Source organism: Acinonyx jubatus, chromosome B3 (genome assembly GCF_027475565.1).
Source record: "Acinonyx jubatus isolate Ajub_Pintada_27869175 chromosome B3, VMU_Ajub_asm_v1.0, whole genome shotgun sequence".
NCBI classification, from domain to species: Eukaryota; Metazoa; Chordata; class Mammalia; order Carnivora; family Felidae; genus Acinonyx; species Acinonyx jubatus.
In genome coordinates this window covers 114,771,225-114,790,826 of record NC_069386.1, presented here as the reverse complement: position 1 = coordinate 114,790,826, position 19,602 = coordinate 114,771,225, and the positions used below count along the sequence as shown (strand labels likewise).

Below are 19,602 nucleotides of genomic sequence, written 5' to 3'. Positions count from 1 at the left end.
GTGCTGGGAAAACTGGACAGCCACATGCAAAAGAATGAAACCTGAGCACTATCTTAAACCAACATAAAAAAGTTAACTCATTATGGATTAAAAACTTGATTGTAAGACCTGAAGCCATAAAACTTCCAGAATGTTTTCTTCAGTAAGCTCCCTGACATCAGTTTTGACGATGACTTTTTGGATTTGACACCAAAAGCAAAAACAAACAAGTGGAATACCTGCAAACTAAAAAGCTTCTGCACGGCAAAGAAAACCATTAACAAAATGAAAAGGCAACCTATGGAATGAGAGAAAATATTTGTAAATCATATATGATAAGGGGGTAATATCCACAATGTATAAAGAACCCTTACAACTCAAGAGCCAAAAGACAATCTGATTAAAAAATGGGCAGAGAATATGAATAGACATTTTTCCAAAGAAGACCTATCGACGGCCAACAGGTAAATGAAGAGATGCTCAACATCATTAATCATTAGGGGGATATAAATCACAACCAAAATGAGGTATCACTTCACACCTGTTAGAATGTCTATTATCAAAAAGGGAAGATACAAGTGTTGGCAAGGGTGTAGAGAAAAAGGAATCCTAGTGCACTGTTGGTGGGAATGTAAATTGGTGCTGCCACTATGGAAAACAGTATGGAGGTTTCCCCAAAACAGAGCTACCATATGATCCAACTATCCAACTATTCCTATGATCTGGAAATTCCACTCTGGGTATTCACCTGAAGAAAATGACAACTCTAACTTGAAAAAAATATACTGTACCCCCATGTTCACTGCAGCATTATCTATAATAGCTAAGATGGAAACAGTAGCTAAATGGACACCTAAGTGTCCAATGATGGATGAATGGTACACATACACACACACAACGGACTAATACTCAGCCTTAAAAAATGAAATCTTCCCACATGCAACAACATGGATGGGCCTTGAGGGCATTATGCCGATTGAAATAAATTGGAGAAGGACAAATAAGTCACGGGGTTTCCTGCAATGTACCACATGGTGACTACAGTTAATAACTGCGTATTTGGAAGCTGCTAAGAGACTAATGTTAAAAGGTCCCATCAAAAGGAAAAACAATTTTGCAACTATGCATGGTGACAGATCTTAACTAGACTCACTGTGGTGATCATTTCACAATACAAACATCGAATCATCGGGTTGTACACCTGAAACTAATATAACGTTACATGTTGGTTAAACTTCAGTAAAAACCAAAATGAAACAGATAACACTTACGGTCTGGTGTGGCTGACCGTCGGTACCTGTGGGCTGGGATTACAGGTGAGAGGCTGAGGGACGGGTGGCTAGCAGAGAACCTGAGCATGCAAGCCAGACTTGCTCCAGCTACGCCTCTCTGAGCAGATGGAGTGGCCCCTCTTTCTGGGGACTCACCTCCCTCAGCAGGGCTGCTCGGCGGCGGCAGAAAAACCAACTTACCATGCAACGACTTCATTCCCAAGGTGTAAGAAGGCCTCCGCAACGGAAGAGACTTGGGAAGAGAAGGGTACGTGCTACTGAAGAGGACGTCATTGGGCAGGGCTTGGTCCAGAAGTGAAGGCCTTGAGGTGAAAAAGTGCTCCCTCTGCCCGCTGTAAATGCTCTCATCTGACAGCGTCCGGTGCAAAGCCCGCCTTGAGGTGGGGGTGGTAGGAAAAGGAGACTGAGGAGAGGAGAGCGCGTGGAACTGAAAAACAGTGTCGAGACAACAAGAAGTAAATTTCTTGGGTCACACACCCAAGTCTCGGACTGGGGACGGGTGGGCTGACGAAATCACTGCTCTTAGACACCACCTCCCCCTTCAGATCCTAGAGCCCGGCAAGGAAGCCTCCGGCTCCACCATCTCGGTCTACGTCCTTCAGAGCCAAGATGGGAGTTCCTGGCCATCCTGTCCTCAAGGCCCAGCACACGGCCTATGGCCTACTGGTGCTCAGCACACAATTCAGGTGTGAGATTAAGCAGATTCATCAGGACTGTGTCACGGTAAGAACAAGATGATGATCAGACACATGTGAGTTTTATTTGAGTCCCGTGCCATTGACCGAATCTGAGCCCAGCATTTCTCAGGATTATTACGAGGAGTAAATGCAAACACTGGACTGGAGTGTTTATCGGTGGTATTAAGTGACATCATGGTCCCCAGGGGAACAGCCACAGTGCCAGGAGGTTGTCCCCAGAAGCTTAGCAGGTGATGCCATATGCGCTGGGCAACAAGAGCACTGGACCGTCGTGATCTATTAACTCTAGTAGCAGGTGCCTCTTGATAAACATCAATTACTAATACATTCAATGAGTTTTAAACATTATTTTTTAGGATGGATTTCTATTTATGAAATTAAAATAGGGAAGCCATCTTAAGTGACAAATATTTATACAGGTATATACGAATGGCTGACATTCCACAGAGCTGTTCTCTCTTTTGCCTTTGTCACCAGATTTGATTTTACTTGAGATTCTTCTGCAAAAAGTGAACTTCTGAGAATCCCATTCATTGCGAAACAACAGATATATTAACAATGTTTGAATATCCAGCCCGAGAGCCAATAGAGTATTTGGCCTATCAGCAATAAAGCTACATTTATTCCATGGCTCTCAGGCTAGTGTTCACTTTGGCAGGGAGAACAATGTGGAGGACAGGTGAAGACGTGAGTAGGAGGGCTGAGTCATAGCTGGCAGAAGGCCTCTGTGGGACTTTCCGTGACACTCTGAAGAGGCAGAGGGATGATGACACAGCCACGTCTTCTTTCAGGACGCTGAGAATAGAGCACACACTCAGGTTCACTCATGGGCTCTGTGCCTAACATGCTTCTGTTCAACAAACCAAGGGTTAATCATGTCAAAGCTGCCCAGGAAATGGTGTGCACAGCTGCTGCCTAAATGTGAAAAAATTATTAATCCAACACATTGCAAATGAGCCCCAGGAGTAGCCAACTGTGTAGAAAGTGTGCTCACTTCTAAAAACTCACGAGGAGTTAAATGCAAGGTACATCTAAGCTTGCCTAGAAAACTAGAAAAACTAGAAAACTAAGCTGCTGTGATAAATTCTGAGTCTTTAAGTACAGGGAACTGGGTATGGAAATGGTGATTTCCCTTTCCACCTCAAAGAGAAGAGTGGGCATCACGAAGGTTAAATGGCTTGCCGATTACAATTTTAAAAACTAAAGCCAGATTCTCTCTTCTGTGTCTGTAAGCTTCTAGGATGATCACATAAGGTTTTGCCAACCACACCAGGCCCCGGGTCTCTCCATTCAAACACTGGTCCCAATTTTTTTTCTTTCTTTCTTTTTTTTTTTTTTTAGCACTTCTGGGTTCAGCAAAGGGATTTCCTTTTCCAGTGAGTATCCCCCACCCTGATGGTTTCACAGGACGGTTTTCCACCAATTTTAGTTTTAGCCTCTTTTGGGGGAAACATTAACATACTTCAAGGCAGTGAACAGCTCCCTTGAAGGGATCCTTTTGAGCAGCATGCTTTATTAAAAGTTACAACATCCTGCACTCAAATGGGAGGCGGGGTAGGTGATGGAAGGAAGCAATCTGTCTCGACGCTTTCCACCCATTAAAAAGTAGTCTTGTTCCCAACACACTGGGATGTCCCCTCACCCCATCCCTCTTCAACTCCAGTCTTGTAGGTATGCACACCTATCTGGTTCTGAGAGCGCCCTCTGCCGGCCTCGCACGGTGCTTGCTGGGTGGCACCCAGTGCTGCCCGCCCTGGGAAGGAACCACAAGGGAGTCAACGGCTGACTCGGAAGGGATCTGAGAGCCCATAAGGCTGCGGGGTTTTCAAAGTGCTCCAATGGATCCTATGGGTTTCTCACAGCGTCACTGCCTGGGGAGAGGAGATGTTCAGGTGGGACCCAGGAGCCCAAGATACCCACCCCTCCCATCAGAGAAACCGTGTTCTCAGTTCTACATATTGGGCTTCCACACATACTTTTATTCAAATTCCTGAGCTTTAAAATCATCTGGGCACCACCGCTCTACTCTGGGCTGGTTTCAAAGCTGAGGAACAAGGCATCTAGCTCCACGTCAGTCTCCTGTTCTCTCACTCTTTCTAGTCCTCCTGGCTGCAGAGAAATGGGTTACCCACACTTGCAATAAGCAAGCAGTGCTTACTGGTGGCAAAGCAGGCCCACTGATTTGTACTGTGTTCACTTGCGGCTGTATGCAGCCCTCGGGAAAAATACGGTTATCCCAGCTCTGTCCCCCAGTGAGGTTTCTTAGAATGTTAGAGCTCTGCTATTTTCCTTTCCTTGAGCTCCACAGCAGCTGCTGAGGCCGTGCAGCCACCTCTCTCTGAGCCACAGCCTGCCCGGCAGAGTCTGTCCCGTCCTGCAGCAGACATCATATGCCCGGGAGTGACCCTGTCATTTGATATTAACCAGCGCTCCTAAGTAGCACTTGCTGTCCAGGAAAGCTGATGTGGTCCGAGTGGGTTCCAAGGATCACACAGCCCAAAGCTGGCCGCTGCTGGGACCCTGACGAGGTGGCTCGGGGCCTTGAGCCAGGCATGGCCTGGAAAACCTCTCAGGAGCACGCTGGCCTTTCTGACACAGCAAAGCCCTGGGCAGTCAGAGAATCTTGGAAAACACATCGAGCCACTTAGCTAAACTCATCTGAAACCAAACCGAAAAGGAGGACGCCGGAGAGAAAACAGCCTTATTTCCAGCCCTGCTTGCAGCCTTTCCCAGCAACAGAGGAGCACTTTCTCCGCAGAGGGTCTCGTGGTGATAACAGCCACGGCACAAAGAAAGTGAGCTCCTGTTTCAACTAGGAATGTTAAAATAATTCATTTTGGAAATAAAAGCCAAGAAATGGAAGAAAGGGAAAACAGACATTTGCTTTCAATTATTTCTACTGCATAAGTAAATCAAAAGAATAGAGTTTGCCCCTTTCCAAAAAAAAAAAAAAAAAAAAAAAAAATAAGAGAACTGGAGGAAAGATTCCTTTCAGGGCAAGTTTTATTTTCCTCTAACCTCAAAGGAAAAATCTGAAATAATTTTTATTTTGAAACTGGTACTTAAACGTTTTAATATACCTCTTTGGGTTCTGATGGAAAAAGAAGTTTCAAGCACTATCTTTTGCAAGGTTGCTAAGGGAACCATTTGTACCCTGGGTGATGAGTCAGAAGTCTTAAGTGCTGGCTTATAAAACAGAAATTACAGAAATCAAGAATGGCAAGTCTTTAAAATGATTTATGATGTTAATGTTTATGTTAATAAATCTATTTCTCAGCAGAACTCCAGACTGGCCTCTGGAATACGTTTAATTTCTATAAATGTGGATTTTTAAGTTTAGGAGGTAAATCTGACCTATCTTGAGGAAGGCACACACACCAGAGTGGAGACAAAATCTGGGTGGACAAGGCCACGCCGCTCATCCCGCTGGGCATGGCACCCTGCACTCTGATCCCAGTTCGAGGACAGCAAGTGTTCAGGGAGATATGTAGCTTACATCTTCAATCAGTTGTCAGAGTCCCTAAAGTACACTGTCTAGTCACTTTAAACAGACTACCAGTCATTTGACTAAGAACCTGGAGAACAGAACATGTCAAAGCTTGCTGCCCTGACCTTCCTGGAGGTAGACTCCAGTCTCCTGGGGCTACACCACACACCGCAGACAGAAATGCCTTCCGCTCAGAGCCAATTATGTTTGGGCCCCAGTCAGCAAACAACCAGCTCCGGGCCCTGGGAGTGTGAGATCGTGCACCTTCAAGAGCCTTGAGTAGGCTTCAGTGGTCCTCTGAGCTGAGGAGAGCAGAACAGAGCTGCCACGTGGGCAGGCAAAGGTCTGGCCACTGACACACAAACATACACCCTGAGCATGTGCTTGGGAAATGATGGGGAAGGAGGCTGGGTTTAGAGAAGGCATTTCTCGACTGTAATTCTGGGAGGGAAGTAAAGAGAACGCTCGGGGAAGTAAAGAGAATCTAGAAAGTTCTGAAGGTATGTGGTGTAGACCTAGTTTGCTGGGCTGAAGAGGTGGCTTTTGGGGGTGAGGGGGTGAAGAGAGTGAGTGTCCGTCAGGCAGTTTCTCTGAGCGACAGGCCAGTATGTGGCACACAGCCAGTAGGCTTGCCTGGTGGGTCAGGGGAGAGAGGAGGCCAAAGTGCAGGCTGCTGTGGGCACACAAGGCAGGACGTGAACCCTGGGCTACTTGTCAGGGGGAGGGACCCTTCGGACAGAAGGCACTAAAGCCTTTACAGAAAACTCTGACAAGAGAGACAAAGGTGCCTCTGCAGAGCTCTCAGAAGCAATGTCATCTGAGCTAATATTTCATCAGGAGCATGGCTGGTGCACTGAAGAAAGCCTGGTGGCGGGAGAGACAGGTTAATCTAAAGGCAGACCGAGAGGTGTGGCAGCGGGGCAGAACACCCAAGCGTGAGCTCATTTTTGGGAAGGGGGTGATGGCGGGAGGTGGGCTCCACAGAAGAGGAGCCAGGAGCCAGCACTTCCCAGGAGGATGTCCCTGCGGCGAGCAGCCCCATCCCGCTGGGCCTCTCTTACTGCCATTTACCCCGGGCTCTGTCCTGTACCTTAAAGTTCTTCTGCGATTCGGGAGTTGGGCTTTCCAGGTCGATGAGTTTCTTGAGGTCCTCCTCAATGGTGGACTTGGAGGCCGGCTTGGGGGACGCCCGGAGGTCCCTGGTTGAGGCACGCAGCCTGGTGTGGGCTATCTCATTGCCGTCGCTCTGGTGACGCCTGGAAAGAAAGGGAAGAGAGGGTAGCAGCCCAGCTGACAAGGTTGAGGGAAGCGGGCGATGGGCCCAGAGGCTATAAGTCAGTGGGGAAGTACAGGAGAGAAAAGGTGAATCTGCTGGGGTACCTGCTTGTGAAAGATACCACCAATCTAAACGCAAAAGAAAAAATTCTGATGACTAAATCACTCTTCTACGGGAAACTGTTAGCTCCACTAAGCCCAAATTGGCAAGACTTATTAATAAAAGACCACAGGCTATGAATCTCAAGTGTAAGTTTTGTACAAATACAAACAACATAATTGAATGAATCACGTAGGGTTTTGTTTTTCTTTTTTTTTTTCTTGCTGTACTACTTTGTCAAAAAGTTCTTTATATTCAGGGGTAGTCCCTTTCTAATACTCCCTCCAGTGGCTCCCGGCCCAGTTAAAGATGACATGAGAAGGCTATGATTAATATAATCAAAGGGATAGTGTCATCTTAGTGCCAAAGGGTCATTTATCCCAAAGTCTGTTCTTCAGACATACTCTCTTCCTACAAGATCGAAGATTCTCAAATCACTGTTTTGCCACACATTTTATTTAAGGAATGAAGCAGAGAAATAACTGAAGACAGGTTTTACTCAGGAGAAAAGAAAAAAATCTCCCTACCAAACACCAATGCCTTCCCAGACCCCAGGTGGCTTCCTCTCTTGCAGGAAATTGCCCCAACCTTTTCTGTTCTTGGTCATGTTGAAAGCGAACCACTCAGGAAGAGAAGCAAAAGAGTTCTTACTTTCTTGTGTCCATGAATCCCACGGAGTTTATGGTTCCTTCGGGTTTCTTCCAACCAATCAGGTACTTGCTGGTTGCGCCCTGGCGAGGGTAGAAAGTCCTAGGACCAGACGAGGAGGAGGAGGAGGAGGAGGAAGGTAGGAGCTGTGAGGTGGCAGGATGGAGCTCTTCTTTAGGGGAGCTTCTGGCACTGGTGAAGACAACGGGGCTGGGAGAGTGTCGGGAGCCCATGGTGCTGAGGAGAAGCAGGACAGAGACAAAACGACCCCGGTGTGCATGCGTGCATCCCGGGGTCAGCACAGCGGCCGTCAAAGTGTCGTCCAGGACAGGAGTGATGGCCAGGTTAAAGAACAATGAGTATTTCATAAAACAGTAATGGGGATGGGCTGGCTAGCCAAAACAGTCTTGTTTTCTCGCTATAATTTAAATGTCTGCTGTGAAAATGAAACATGGTCACCGGGGCTGAGTCTGCACTTTGAGGTTAAAAAGCGAAAATAGTTAAGACTGTCAGGGACGCTCTGAAACATGCTAACACACTGAGGTTTGCTACGGTGAAGCCTGGAAGAGGCAAGTAACAGGCGAACTGGCAATAACAGGTGCAGCAGTCTCGGTGGCTGTCTGCCTTGCCTTCCTCAGAACCAGGGCTCCTGGTGATGCTCCCCAGGTCCAGGCTGAGGAAGGGACACGACACTGGATCAGGCATACAGTTCTCCACACATCCATATCCACGGCCAAAGGGGCACACTGAGGTCTCCTTCCCCATGGCATCTGGCATTAAGACTGATTTTCTAGAAAGCTGTTCAATGGAATGGAAACGGATCACTATCCTACACCATACGCAAAAATCAACTCCAAGTGGATTAAAGACTTGAACATTAAGATCTGAAACCATAAAACTCCTAGAGGAAACCACACGGGATAAGCTCCTTGACATCGACCTTGGCAATGATGTTTATGGATTTGACACCAAAAGCAAAGGCAATAAAAGCAAAAATAAACAAGTGGAAGTATTCGAATTAAAAAGCTATACTCAGCAAAGGAAACCATCAATAAAATGAATGCAAGTCATATTTCTGGTATGGACACAATATCCAGAATACATAAAGAACTCCTGTAACTCAATAGAAAAAAAAATGTGATTAAAAGTGGGCATAGAGGGGTGCCTGGGTGGCTCAGTCGGTTGAGCGTCTGGCTTCAGCTCAGGTCATGACCTCACACTCCGTGAGTTCGAGCCCCGCGTTGGGCTCTATGCTGACAGCTCAGAGCCTGGAGGCTGCTTCAGATTCTGTGTCTCTCCCTCTCTCTGCTCCTCCCCTGCTCATGCTCTGTTTCTTTCTCTCTCTCTCTCTCAAAAATAAACATTTTTTAAAAAATGGGCATAGAATCTGAATAAACATTTTTCCAAAGAAGATATACAGATGGCTAACAAGTATGTGAAAAGCCGCTCGACCTCACTAATTATCTAGGAAATGCAAATCTAAACCACAATGAAATATCACCTCACACCTGTCAGAATGACTATTACCAAAAAGACAAGAAATAACAGGTGTTGAAAAGGATGTGGAGCAAAGGGAGCCCTTGTGCATTGGCTCTTACTACAATGAAAGTTGTCACTGAAGGTTTAGTGACCAGGACGGGGTCTCAAAGCATTTGCCAACAGCACTTTGTTGGTCAAAACCCAATGGTCCTGAACTGAATGAAGTATGGACTTTTCATAACGATGCATCAATACTGACTCCTTAGCTACAACAAATGTACCACAGGAACAGGAACGTCAGAGGACAACAATGGGGGAAACTGGTGAGCGGACGTGGGAACTCTCTGTACGGCTTTGTAACTTTTCTGCAAGTCAAAAACTATTCTAAAATAAAAACGCTTCTTACTTAAAAACTCAGCAAATGAACAAAACCAAAAGCCCCAAATCTTAGCGGTGCTGAGACAGGCGATACTACACGCAGATGAAAGCGATCTTGAACCCCCACCTGCGACCTTACCTAAACATCAATTCCAGCTGGCTTGTGTATTGAAACACAGATCCAAAGATTCTGGGCACTGGGGCTCGTCAGTCAGTTAAGCATCTGACTCTGATTTCGCAGAGGTCACGATTCACCATTCGGAGTTCGAGCCCATATCAGCTCTGTGCTGACTGATAGACCTGCATGGATTCTTCTCTCTCTCTCTCTCTCTCTGTCCTACCCAGCTCATGCCACTCTCTCTCTCTCTCTCAAATAAATAAATGAACTAAATAAAACATCTGACTGTACCGAAGACATCTTTATGATAGAGGCAGAAGTCTCTTTAAAGGATCATAAAGGAAAAGACTGAACTCCACTGAAAGCAAGAACGTCTATTCATCAAAAGACACAGAAAAAGAAGATTTATAAAATACAGATCCAACAATGGGCTCCTCTCCAGAATACAGAACTCCTAAAAATCAATAGGAGAGACCACCATACAGACAAAATGGGCAAAGATCTGAAAAAGGAATTTCACAAAAGAGGGTATCTAAAAGACCAATACATGTTGGTGCTCAACATCATCAGTTAAGAGGAAAATGCAAATGGAAGTCAAAAGGGGAACCAGCACACCCCCACCAGAACGGCTAAAATTAAAAGACTCCTGACATCAAGTGCTAGAAAGGATGTGAAGTGACTGCAACGAGCACACGATGCGAGTGTTACTTGCCACAATCTGGTCGTGTGACAAACTGGTTCAGTCTCTGCTAGAGTTGCACGTGTATCATACAACACAGCAACCCCACTCCTAGGTATATACTCACAAGAAATGTACACATATGTGTACCAAAGGACACGTACACGAATCTGTAACATCCATAAATTGGAAACACTCCAAATGTGCAACAGTGGGATGGCTACAGGAGTTGTGGTAGGTTCTCACAACGTAAATATAACACAGCAATGCTACCTGCAACACATGGGTGAATCTCACCAACATAATGTTGACTTAAAGACACAGAATAAAACATATGGTAGGATTCCATTTATATAAACCCCAAAATAGGCAAAATGCGTGTGTGATTTTAGGATTCAAGACTGTGTTTACCTTCGGGAAGAGATGGGAATGACCAGGGAAAGCAAGTGAGAAGAGTGGGGGGAGGGGGGAGTTTGGATGTTGGCTAAGTTCCAGTTCTTGCTTTGGGTGGTGATCCCATGGGCATGTTCACTCTGTGAAAATGCAAGCGGATGAACACGTATGACCTGTGCCTCCTTTGGGATAAATGTTCTACTTCAATGAGAACACACCCACAAAAATACGTAAGTCAATGACCTGAAAGTACAAGCCCTACATTCCATGAAGCTTGGCCACAAGCAGGGCACAGAGGGGGTGGGAGTGGGGACAGAGCTGACCCAGCAGGTTTCCCACACTAACTGGGCCTTGTTAACACTTCAGATCAGACTTAACCGTCTCTTTTATTTTTGTAACTAAGGAGGAGGTATCAGGCTCAAACTTCAGAAAGAAATGGCCAGCCATATTCTGATTACTCTAACAAGTTTTCTTTTTCCCTGAGATTTTTGTAGCTAGAGAGGAAGGGAAAGAAAGAAAGGAAACAAATAAACAAACAAAAAAACCCTTACAAGACCTCAAAGGGCAACATAAATTTCAAAACAATGCAATCTCACTCAGTTTTTACCTTGAATACAAAATTCCTCTATGAGTGCCATATCTAAATCAATGAGAACAAAATAACAGTAGGTCTCTGTTATGGAAAACAGACTAAAAGTGGGTAGGCGAAGTGGGAAGGACATAAAGACAGAGGCAAATGAGCTCAGACGGTAGCACAAGAGACTCATGTTAACAGCAACACCCGGGAGCAGAGGCAGTGTCAACAGGAGTTTCTGAAATAGTAAAAGTGCAGCGTTTGGGGTCATTTGCCACAAGATGACAGGCTTGTGGTTATGTATTGCTCACTTAGGGACAACAGCTTATCTTTGGTTTGCAGACTTTCCCCACCTGAGTATATCCACCTCCTACGCACTTGTAACACAGATGTGAGGGTGTCTCAAGCCTCATCCGTGGTTATGATCTGAAGCAGATGCCCACAGAGTGAAAAATAAGTCAAAGTCTAACGTGCACACCTCTCATCGTGAATAATCATGTGCTTGCTTTGCCTTGATCAGCATCTACCAGCGAGTGCAAGTGTTTTTTAAATACTAGATCTGGTGCTCGCATTCTAGGCATGTTAAAATGCATACTGCAGGGCCCCACCCCAGAGATTCTGAGTTGGGGGTGGGGAGGGAGCACATCGGAATATGTACTTGCGACTCATTCCCAACTGATGCTGTGGCCCTTTAACTCCTAACTTGAGAACTACGGTACCATCGGTGCATTTGGATCGCCCATATTTTCCCTCTCTGAGCAGCAAGTATCTTGGTGTGATAGTATGGGAATGCAAAACCCTGGGGCTTTCAAAGAGACCAAATGTGCGGTCAGAACAAATAATTAGCCATGAGAATGAAGAGTCAATTGTATAGTCCATTAATTTACAAATCATTCCTCCATGTTTTACAAAACAGCTATGCCCGTTTCCACCATAAGGTCCAGACTGCATGAAAAGGAAGTTATGGAAAAGGCCTGGAAACGCCAAAGAGAGAGCAATATATACAGCATATACCAGTTCTTTGGAGCTCTTTGCTTCCTGTGTGAATTTCATTAGTTCCGTTTCCCTGGGAGGCATTCAGTGAGTTTTTTTAACTAGATTATAAACTCTGTGAGGGCAGGGATTTTTCTTTGTGTATCTAACAATACCGGAATACACTAGACACCCAGTAAAATACCTCCATACGGTATTTAGCACATACGGAGCGCATCATCTATCTTAACTTCTTTACCTTACTGACACAGTCTGTCTCCCCCACTTAAATCTACGCCCCATAAGGGCTGGAATTTCTGTTTCACTGCTATATTCTCCATGCCTAATGGTCCCTGGCCATTGTAGACATTCAATATTTGATGAAAGAAACTGTCAAATAAACTAGCCGTTCATTTTAATGTAAGAATTATGTATGAAGGCTGTATTTTATTCATATTGTATTTAAAATTGGATGTTGCTTTATTTTTATTGCAAGAAATAATTAAATCTACACAGTATGCTTCTGTTTACAAGTGTATTCTTAAAAAGATAATTGCTTAAGACCACGGACCTAGATATTGGTTTTATCTGTGAACATGATGGCTGGCACTAGGTCCCAGGTGTGAAATAGCAGCACACTTTTATTCATGGATGGTTATAATCAAGACAGCCCTATTAACAATTGATTAGATTTGGGAACAAAGGTAAAAGCAAAAAAAATGAATAATTCATTGGTAGTTCTTCCTTCTTTAAAGTATACAACTCACAGCATGAAGCAAGGGGAGCACTTTGGTACACTTGGCCTCTAACTTCAAGTAGGCACATGAGGATCACCTGGGGGCTTTCCAAACACACATTCTTGGGCCCTATTCCCAGAGATTCTAATTTGATAGAGCTGAGGAGGTGCCTAGGCGAATGTATTTTTGCAGACTCTCCCCTAAGCGTGCACACTGCTGGAGAACCACTGCTTGAATCAGCTGAATTATTCCTATTGTTATGACTTCATTGAAATCCAACTTCATATTGTCAAGATCAAGAGGGTGAAGCCATTGGAGCAGGGTTTCGCCAGCTGTGGACTATGGCCATCTGCAGGTATTGATATAAATGAAGATTCCTTGGCTTCTGTCAGATCTTCGGGAGCTCCAGAAATCTGTATCTTAACAAACTCCCCCCAAAAGGATTCCCATGTCCCTAGAGTTTAAGAACTACTGTGTTAGCGTCTCACCTCCTCTTGCTCTCAAATAGGTGGTCTCCTCCTTCCTCTGCAGCCCCGTCCCCAGGCCCTGCTGTTGGTGGGGCTCCTTGAAGCTGACCAACCCTGTGGGCCTCAAACCACCTGGAGGGAAACGCACCCACACACTCCCCCTGAAAATCTCTGAGGTGGCTTTAATTACAAAACAACTTCCTAATGTTTAGAAAAGACTCAGCTCAGAGAAACTATTCTCTCTTAATTGTGTATTTAAGTTACAGCAAGAGGAATTTCAGATACACAGACACAGGATAAAGTTTTGAAGAGGGACAGGATGTGATAAACACTGAACTTGCTCAGAAAGGTCATGGGCTCTGTCTTCTCGGGCTTACCTTACTCCTGTCCCCCTTTGGAAGCGGTTGGACAAGTTCTCATCCTGGTAGGATGGTTTGAATAGGACAAGGAATGGACTCTGCTCTTTCAGAATTCTTTTTGGTCTTACGATTTAATGGCATTTGCAGAATCTGGGCTTTCCCTATCGATGGGATGAATGAATTAGTTGCATCGTAGAACAAAGTAATGATAAACTTTGTGTCAGTGAGTGCCGCCCCAAGCAATCTGCCATCTGCACTTGACAGAAGTCTCGTTTTCCCAATGTACACTTGACATTTCAGCCACAGTGGCTCTGTTTCTCAGGCTTTGAGATTAGCTGAACACCACTGCACTCTGGATAAAATAATCCCCCACTCGGTAAACCTGAAGAAATGGGGCACAGTAGCTTAGCACAGATCACCTGGAGTTCTGCTATAAAAGCAAAATGCGATGTACTCCTGAATGTCCACTCTGTGTCGGACCACAGAGCGGAAAATTATCGATGAAAATGATCCACAAACCTCAGGCAAGCAGAGCCAACCACATGCTGAAGAGAAGCTCTGGGTTTGTCATCTGAGAGGCTGCACTTTCACATTCTGAAGAACTAGCTCGTGAATCTTAGAAAGAGAACATCCTCACCTTAAGAAAAACATGTAGATGAGAGGCACTGAATTGTTGGCAATTACAAAAAATTCCAGGCAGAAGATACTTAAGAGAGAACTGTTACAGATAAAGATGGCAGAATAATTTCTGAACAAAGAAGGCGTATTTTCCACAAACACAGGACGCAGAGGACCAAGGTGAGACACAGTGGCTCTAACACACATGCAGCGGTACACGATCATCGACAGTCCAGCGTGCTACGCTAGCCTGAGGCATGCGTTGACGGGTGATGTAAAGTTAACGTAAGAAGCCCTTCTTTACCTCTACTCTCGGGAAAGGTACAGCATTTCTGGTATGAACAGTCAACTTGTTAAGTCAACCAGAAAAAATACATTCATGAAACTGAACTGTACTGATGACCGTGGGCAGGCCTTTGTCCTGGACTTTAACTGGCCCTTCTAGTGAACGTCACACACTGACCAACTTACACTCAGACATCGATTATTTGCATACAAGCTATTAAAAAGTCCTCCTTGGTTATGTTTTGCAGATGAAAATCTTTCAGAGAAGTGACTTCGCTACAAGTTCCTGCTGTACTGGGACTTATACACATACCTGTACATAGGAGCACACAGCTCTGTGCAAACAGTGACACTTCTATACAATGAGCTTTGACATACAGTATTCGTCGGGAATTGAGGTTTTATGTTATTTTTGAATCGGGTTATTAGTGGGGGCCTTGAGTGTTCAGGCAAAAAGTGAGATCTTTAAGGAACAAGTTATTCATATTTGATCACCAAGATGTACCGAGCACCTTCCTGTTACGCTCCTGGTGGCACACAATATGCGAAGGTGTTTGGGAAGAACATATTGGGTGAGAAATCCTCCAGGACCGGATGGCAGGAAAAAGGAAGTCATCACATGAGTGTACTGATCGGCTGCAGAGCTCTGAGGGGGCCTAAGGAATCAAGAGGAAGCAGCAGAACGGCTGGCGAATGAGGGTGGCCGTAGAGCCTGGATACTCGATCAGGTCAGGACAGGACGTCAGGAAAGAAATGTGGATTTGCAACTACGAGGTTTTCAGCTTTATAACGTGTGCTCTTTCTTTTTCTTAAGTTTATTTATTGAGAGAGACAGAGACAGAGAAAGTGAGCACAGCACACACGAGCTGGGGAGGGGCAGACAGAGTGTAGAGAGAGAGTCCCAAGCAGGCTCTGCGCTGTCAGTACAGAGCCCCAAGGAGGGCTCCACCTCCTGAGCCATGGTATCATGACTGGAGCTGAGATCAAGAGTTGGACACTTAACTGACTGAGCCACCCAGGCGCCCCCATAATGTGTGCTGTTAAATCTAGTTCTCACATCAGCATTACCACCGGTTACACAGCGCTAACTAAAGAGGTCTTTGGTCATCTGAGAAACCAGCACTGCCTACTGCCCAGGCCAGAACTCTAAGAAAAAAACGAACTCAGCTGGTAAGAGTGTTTAAAACTGAAACTATCTTCCCCTCTCCTGTGCTTACCACAAACCATTTTCTGAGTGGTTTAAGAGCTGAAAGTCAAATAGCCATTGCGGGGAGGGGGGGGACCCTCTCTCTAAATTTCCAAACTTCATAGAAAATACATAGATACTCTAGGAAGCAGCACTTCAGAGCAATTAATAGACTTTTCGAATGTAGAAAGTTATCAGTGTATATGATTTCTCTTAATGACATGCAAATATAACAACCCGGTGTAATTACCAACTTACATTAATGCAGTTCTCATGGGGTGCCACAAAAACCCTGCACAATCATCAACAGGGAGACTGGAGGACAGAGGGGGTAGGAACACAGCCCAGCCAGAAATACGCAGAGGAACTTAATCACTGTAATTTAGATTTTGTCACCAAGTCCCAGGTACAAGCTCTTTTATGCACTGTCAAGAGATCTCCACATTAATTGCTATTCCTGTCTCCTGAGGACACAAACACTCTAATTTGCAGTGATTTTGGTTTCTTTAGCTTTGTGCATTTGGTGGCTAAGTCCCCCTTTCCTCCAGAGAAGGGAGTCTGCTAAAGCTCTGATTATCCAGCCTGCTCTGCCAAGACCAACAGACAAGTCACAAAGCATCCTGCTTACCAGAGTCTAGAAATGAATGTGACTCAACCGATCAGCGGGTGGGAAGCCCTGTGCCCTCCCTGAAAGGCCACATTCTTCTCTTCTCTTCTCTAGTAAGTTTGACTTTCAACAGAAAAGTTATTTCCAAATGATGATTTAAATGATTTCTGCATGGTCAGTTTGAAGCAGAAAACAGATAATGCTTTGGGGCCTTCGGGCAGCCCCAGTCAGCACAATCAGATAATGCAAGCTCAGGTGCCTACTTTTTTGGGGGAAGGGGGGAAGGGGGAGGGGAGAGAGAGAGAAAGACAGAGAGAGAGAGAGTGTGTGTGTGTTTGTCTGTAGATCCCCTGAGATTTATCAGAGGGCACAGCTGACGTCTTGCCCAGCGCTTTTCAACCTTACTACATGGTGATGCTATTCTAGGCAAGACCTCTATAATCTTTCTTCTGCCAACAAATTAGACCAGAGAGCCATATCCCCAAATGGAATTATCATTCTTAAAAAGATATCCTCCTTTTGGGGTACCTGGGTGGCTCAGTCAGTTAAGTGTCTGACTTTTGGTTTCAGCTCAGGTCATGGTCTCACGGTTCATGGGTTTGAGTCTCATGTCAGGCTGGGTGGGTGCTGACAGCGAGCAGCCTGCTTGGGATTCTCTCTCTCTCTCCCTCTGTCCCTCTCCCCCACTCTCTTTCTCTCTCAAAATAAATAAATAAACTTTAAAACATTGTTAAAAAGAAAAGATGTCCTCTCTTCGAAAAAAAGAACAGAACACCAAAAAGGCAGAAGTCAAGCTAAACCTAGAAATGACACAGAAACTATCTGGAACTGAAAAACAGTCGGAGTCTGTGCACAGGAGCAGCCGATGAGACGGTGGGGCATGCCCAAAACAGTGAGTGACTGTTGTAATTATTGGTCATGTGATTCTAGGTCCACATTACATTATTATGGTATTTGACGTCCAGCTTTCTGTTCTACTTTCCCAAATACTTCCTTAACGCATCTGAATCAAACACTCTATTTTTTGAATCGTGGAAAGGTGCCCGAGTGCCTGGTACTAAGAATATCAAGACTGCTTCCCAACTCCCTTTCTGTTTGGGGTCAAGTAGTTTCCAGGCCTGCAGTGTGGTAAACAGAATAAAAACCTGTGCAATGCTTCACACCATAGGGCCAAACGGACATTTTCAGATGCAAAGGTCAGGAATCTGATCACTAACAATATAGACACAATGAGAGAACTGAAATTTAACTGGTCGAGTTAAACAAATCCAAATTAAATCCAGGACATCCTCTGTCATAAAGATTATCCGGGGTTTACTGGCAGATTATGTGCCTAGATTCCCATTTGAACAGTAAAACTAAATCTAGCTTCTTCGCTGTTTTTCTTCAGGGCATAATAATAAAAGGAGGCCCAGAAGGCAGCAAGGTAAGGTGCTGTTGTGCGAACTGATCAATGACAGCCAAGGATGAGAGGCAAAAGGAGAAACCACCACAGAGATCAACAGGCCCAAAAAGACAGTGTTGGAACATTTCCTCCTTCAAAGGGAAATCTTGTCATATTTTGGATTTGGGGCTCAAATCCAAAAGAAGAAATGAAAAATGGTATTTATTTTGCCTATCAGAGAGATCTCTAAGGATACAGGAGAATGTGTGCTTTCCTGCTCCAAATACATGGGATGTCTAATTTTAGCTACATTTTTCTACTGGACTCCCCTCCCCCAACCCTCAACATATCACTGGCAGGAGGCAATTCCTGGAAAAGGATTCCCCTGCAAACACTGGCTAAGTCATGTTCTCTGACAGGCAGTGTGAAGGATGGGCTGGACATCATAAATAACACCAGGTTCATCTTAGAAAAGACCCCTTTCTTCTAAAAATATGCTCAAGATTTTCTTCCAGTGCTCAAAAGACTGACTGACAGACGTTCTCTATCACTACCTGAAAGCCTGAATTATAAAATTCTTCTCTAATTCTGGTACACAGGATAATTTTTATAAGATCGAATACAACTTTACAAAGAGTAAATCCGTATACTCTTCTCAGTTAAAAATAATGCATTAGGGTTGTAGGAATAAAATATTTTGGTGGCAAATAAAAGGCATATGTAAAAATAGCGGTCACTGCACAGAAAACCCCTCCTTTATACTCTACTGAGTGAAGCAAAGTGAGATGAGGCTGGAAACTCGATTCGGGAGTGGGCTGGGAAGGCCAGAGGCGGTAGGGGAGGGCAGTTACCTTGTGTGGGAAGCAGCGTCATTTATACTGAAAGTGCTGTTCTCCCTTGTCAGAGGGTTTGAGCCCGCTGGGCTCTTGCCGTGGATGTCCAGGCTCAGGGAGGACTCTGTTTTCCGGTCCATGCCGAGGCCGTCTGTCTCTAAAGTCCGATCTGCCATGGAGATCACTTCACTGGAACTATGCCACAGGGGTGCCACTTTCTCTTTGCTGGGCCCTGAGCGAGGGGACGACGTGGCAGCCCCCAGGGAGGCCGTGCTGCCGTGGCTGGGACCATAGGAGGTGGTGTCGATGCCACTGTCAGCGGAGGTGCCTTGCAGGTAGTTGTAGCTGTTGAGCTCAGACTCCGTGCGGTCCCCATCGTACCACTTCTCGTCGCTGTGGGCACTTGACGCGTTGCTGGAGAGGGTATTGCTGCTGGAGTGGCTTGAGTAGTGGCTGTCAGACTGCAAGGGAAGTAAGACTGCCTTAGGCACAGGCTCTGCTTCTTGAACACTGGGAAGAAACAACGGGAGAATGGCCCTGTGGCATGTTTCTGGTTATGGGGTTCTCACGGCACAAAAATTCCAGTGATAACAAGCCAAATACAGGAGGGGCCTGGAAGAACCTATTCAGAGTGTTCATGGCAAAGAGTGCTGGAAACAGGCCACGTTTAGATTTAGAACCCATTTTTCAATTCGCTTAGGCTAAATACTATCAATAATATGGGGATCACTTTAATCAGAAGGTATGCTGGATTCCAAAAGTCCTACCAATCAGAGTAAATGTAAGGCAAAATATGAGGCTTATTTGTAAAGAGATCTCCTTTTCCTTCCCCCCACTGGCGTCTGTGTAGGAGCCAGCTTTCTAAGGAGCGCTTGGAGATACGATTTATGCTACGTCAATTCAAGGGGTGAGCGGGGTGCGTGGTAGGGAAAGGAAATGATGGTGCTTGGACAACTGGATATCTGCATGCAAAAAACAAAGTATGAAGATGGGTCCTTATTGCACAGAAAAATAAACTCAAAGGATCAAAGGCTTAAGTGTATGAGCTAAAACT

General features: G+C 45.2%; 1 protein-coding gene across 28 annotated transcripts in view; it reads right to left on the bottom strand.

The window, feature by feature from the left end:
• The window catches only part of SIPA1L1 (signal induced proliferation associated 1 like 1), a 363,206-nt gene that overhangs the window by 19,082 nt on the left and 324,522 nt on the right, over window positions 1–19,602 (bottom strand). For all 28 annotated transcript variants that reach the window (XM_053224633.1, XM_053224634.1, XM_053224635.1 and 25 more), the window contains 4 exons: window positions 18,567–19,009; window positions 7,483–7,716; window positions 6,547–6,712; window positions 1,452–1,698 (listed from right to left, as the gene is read on the bottom strand). In XM_053224633.1, the coding sequence (XP_053080608.1) occupies window positions 1,452–1,698; window positions 6,547–6,712; window positions 7,483–7,716; window positions 18,567–19,009 (1,090 nt within the window). The remainder of the gene's footprint in view (window positions 1–1,451; window positions 1,699–6,546; window positions 6,713–7,482; window positions 7,717–18,566; window positions 19,010–19,602) is intronic.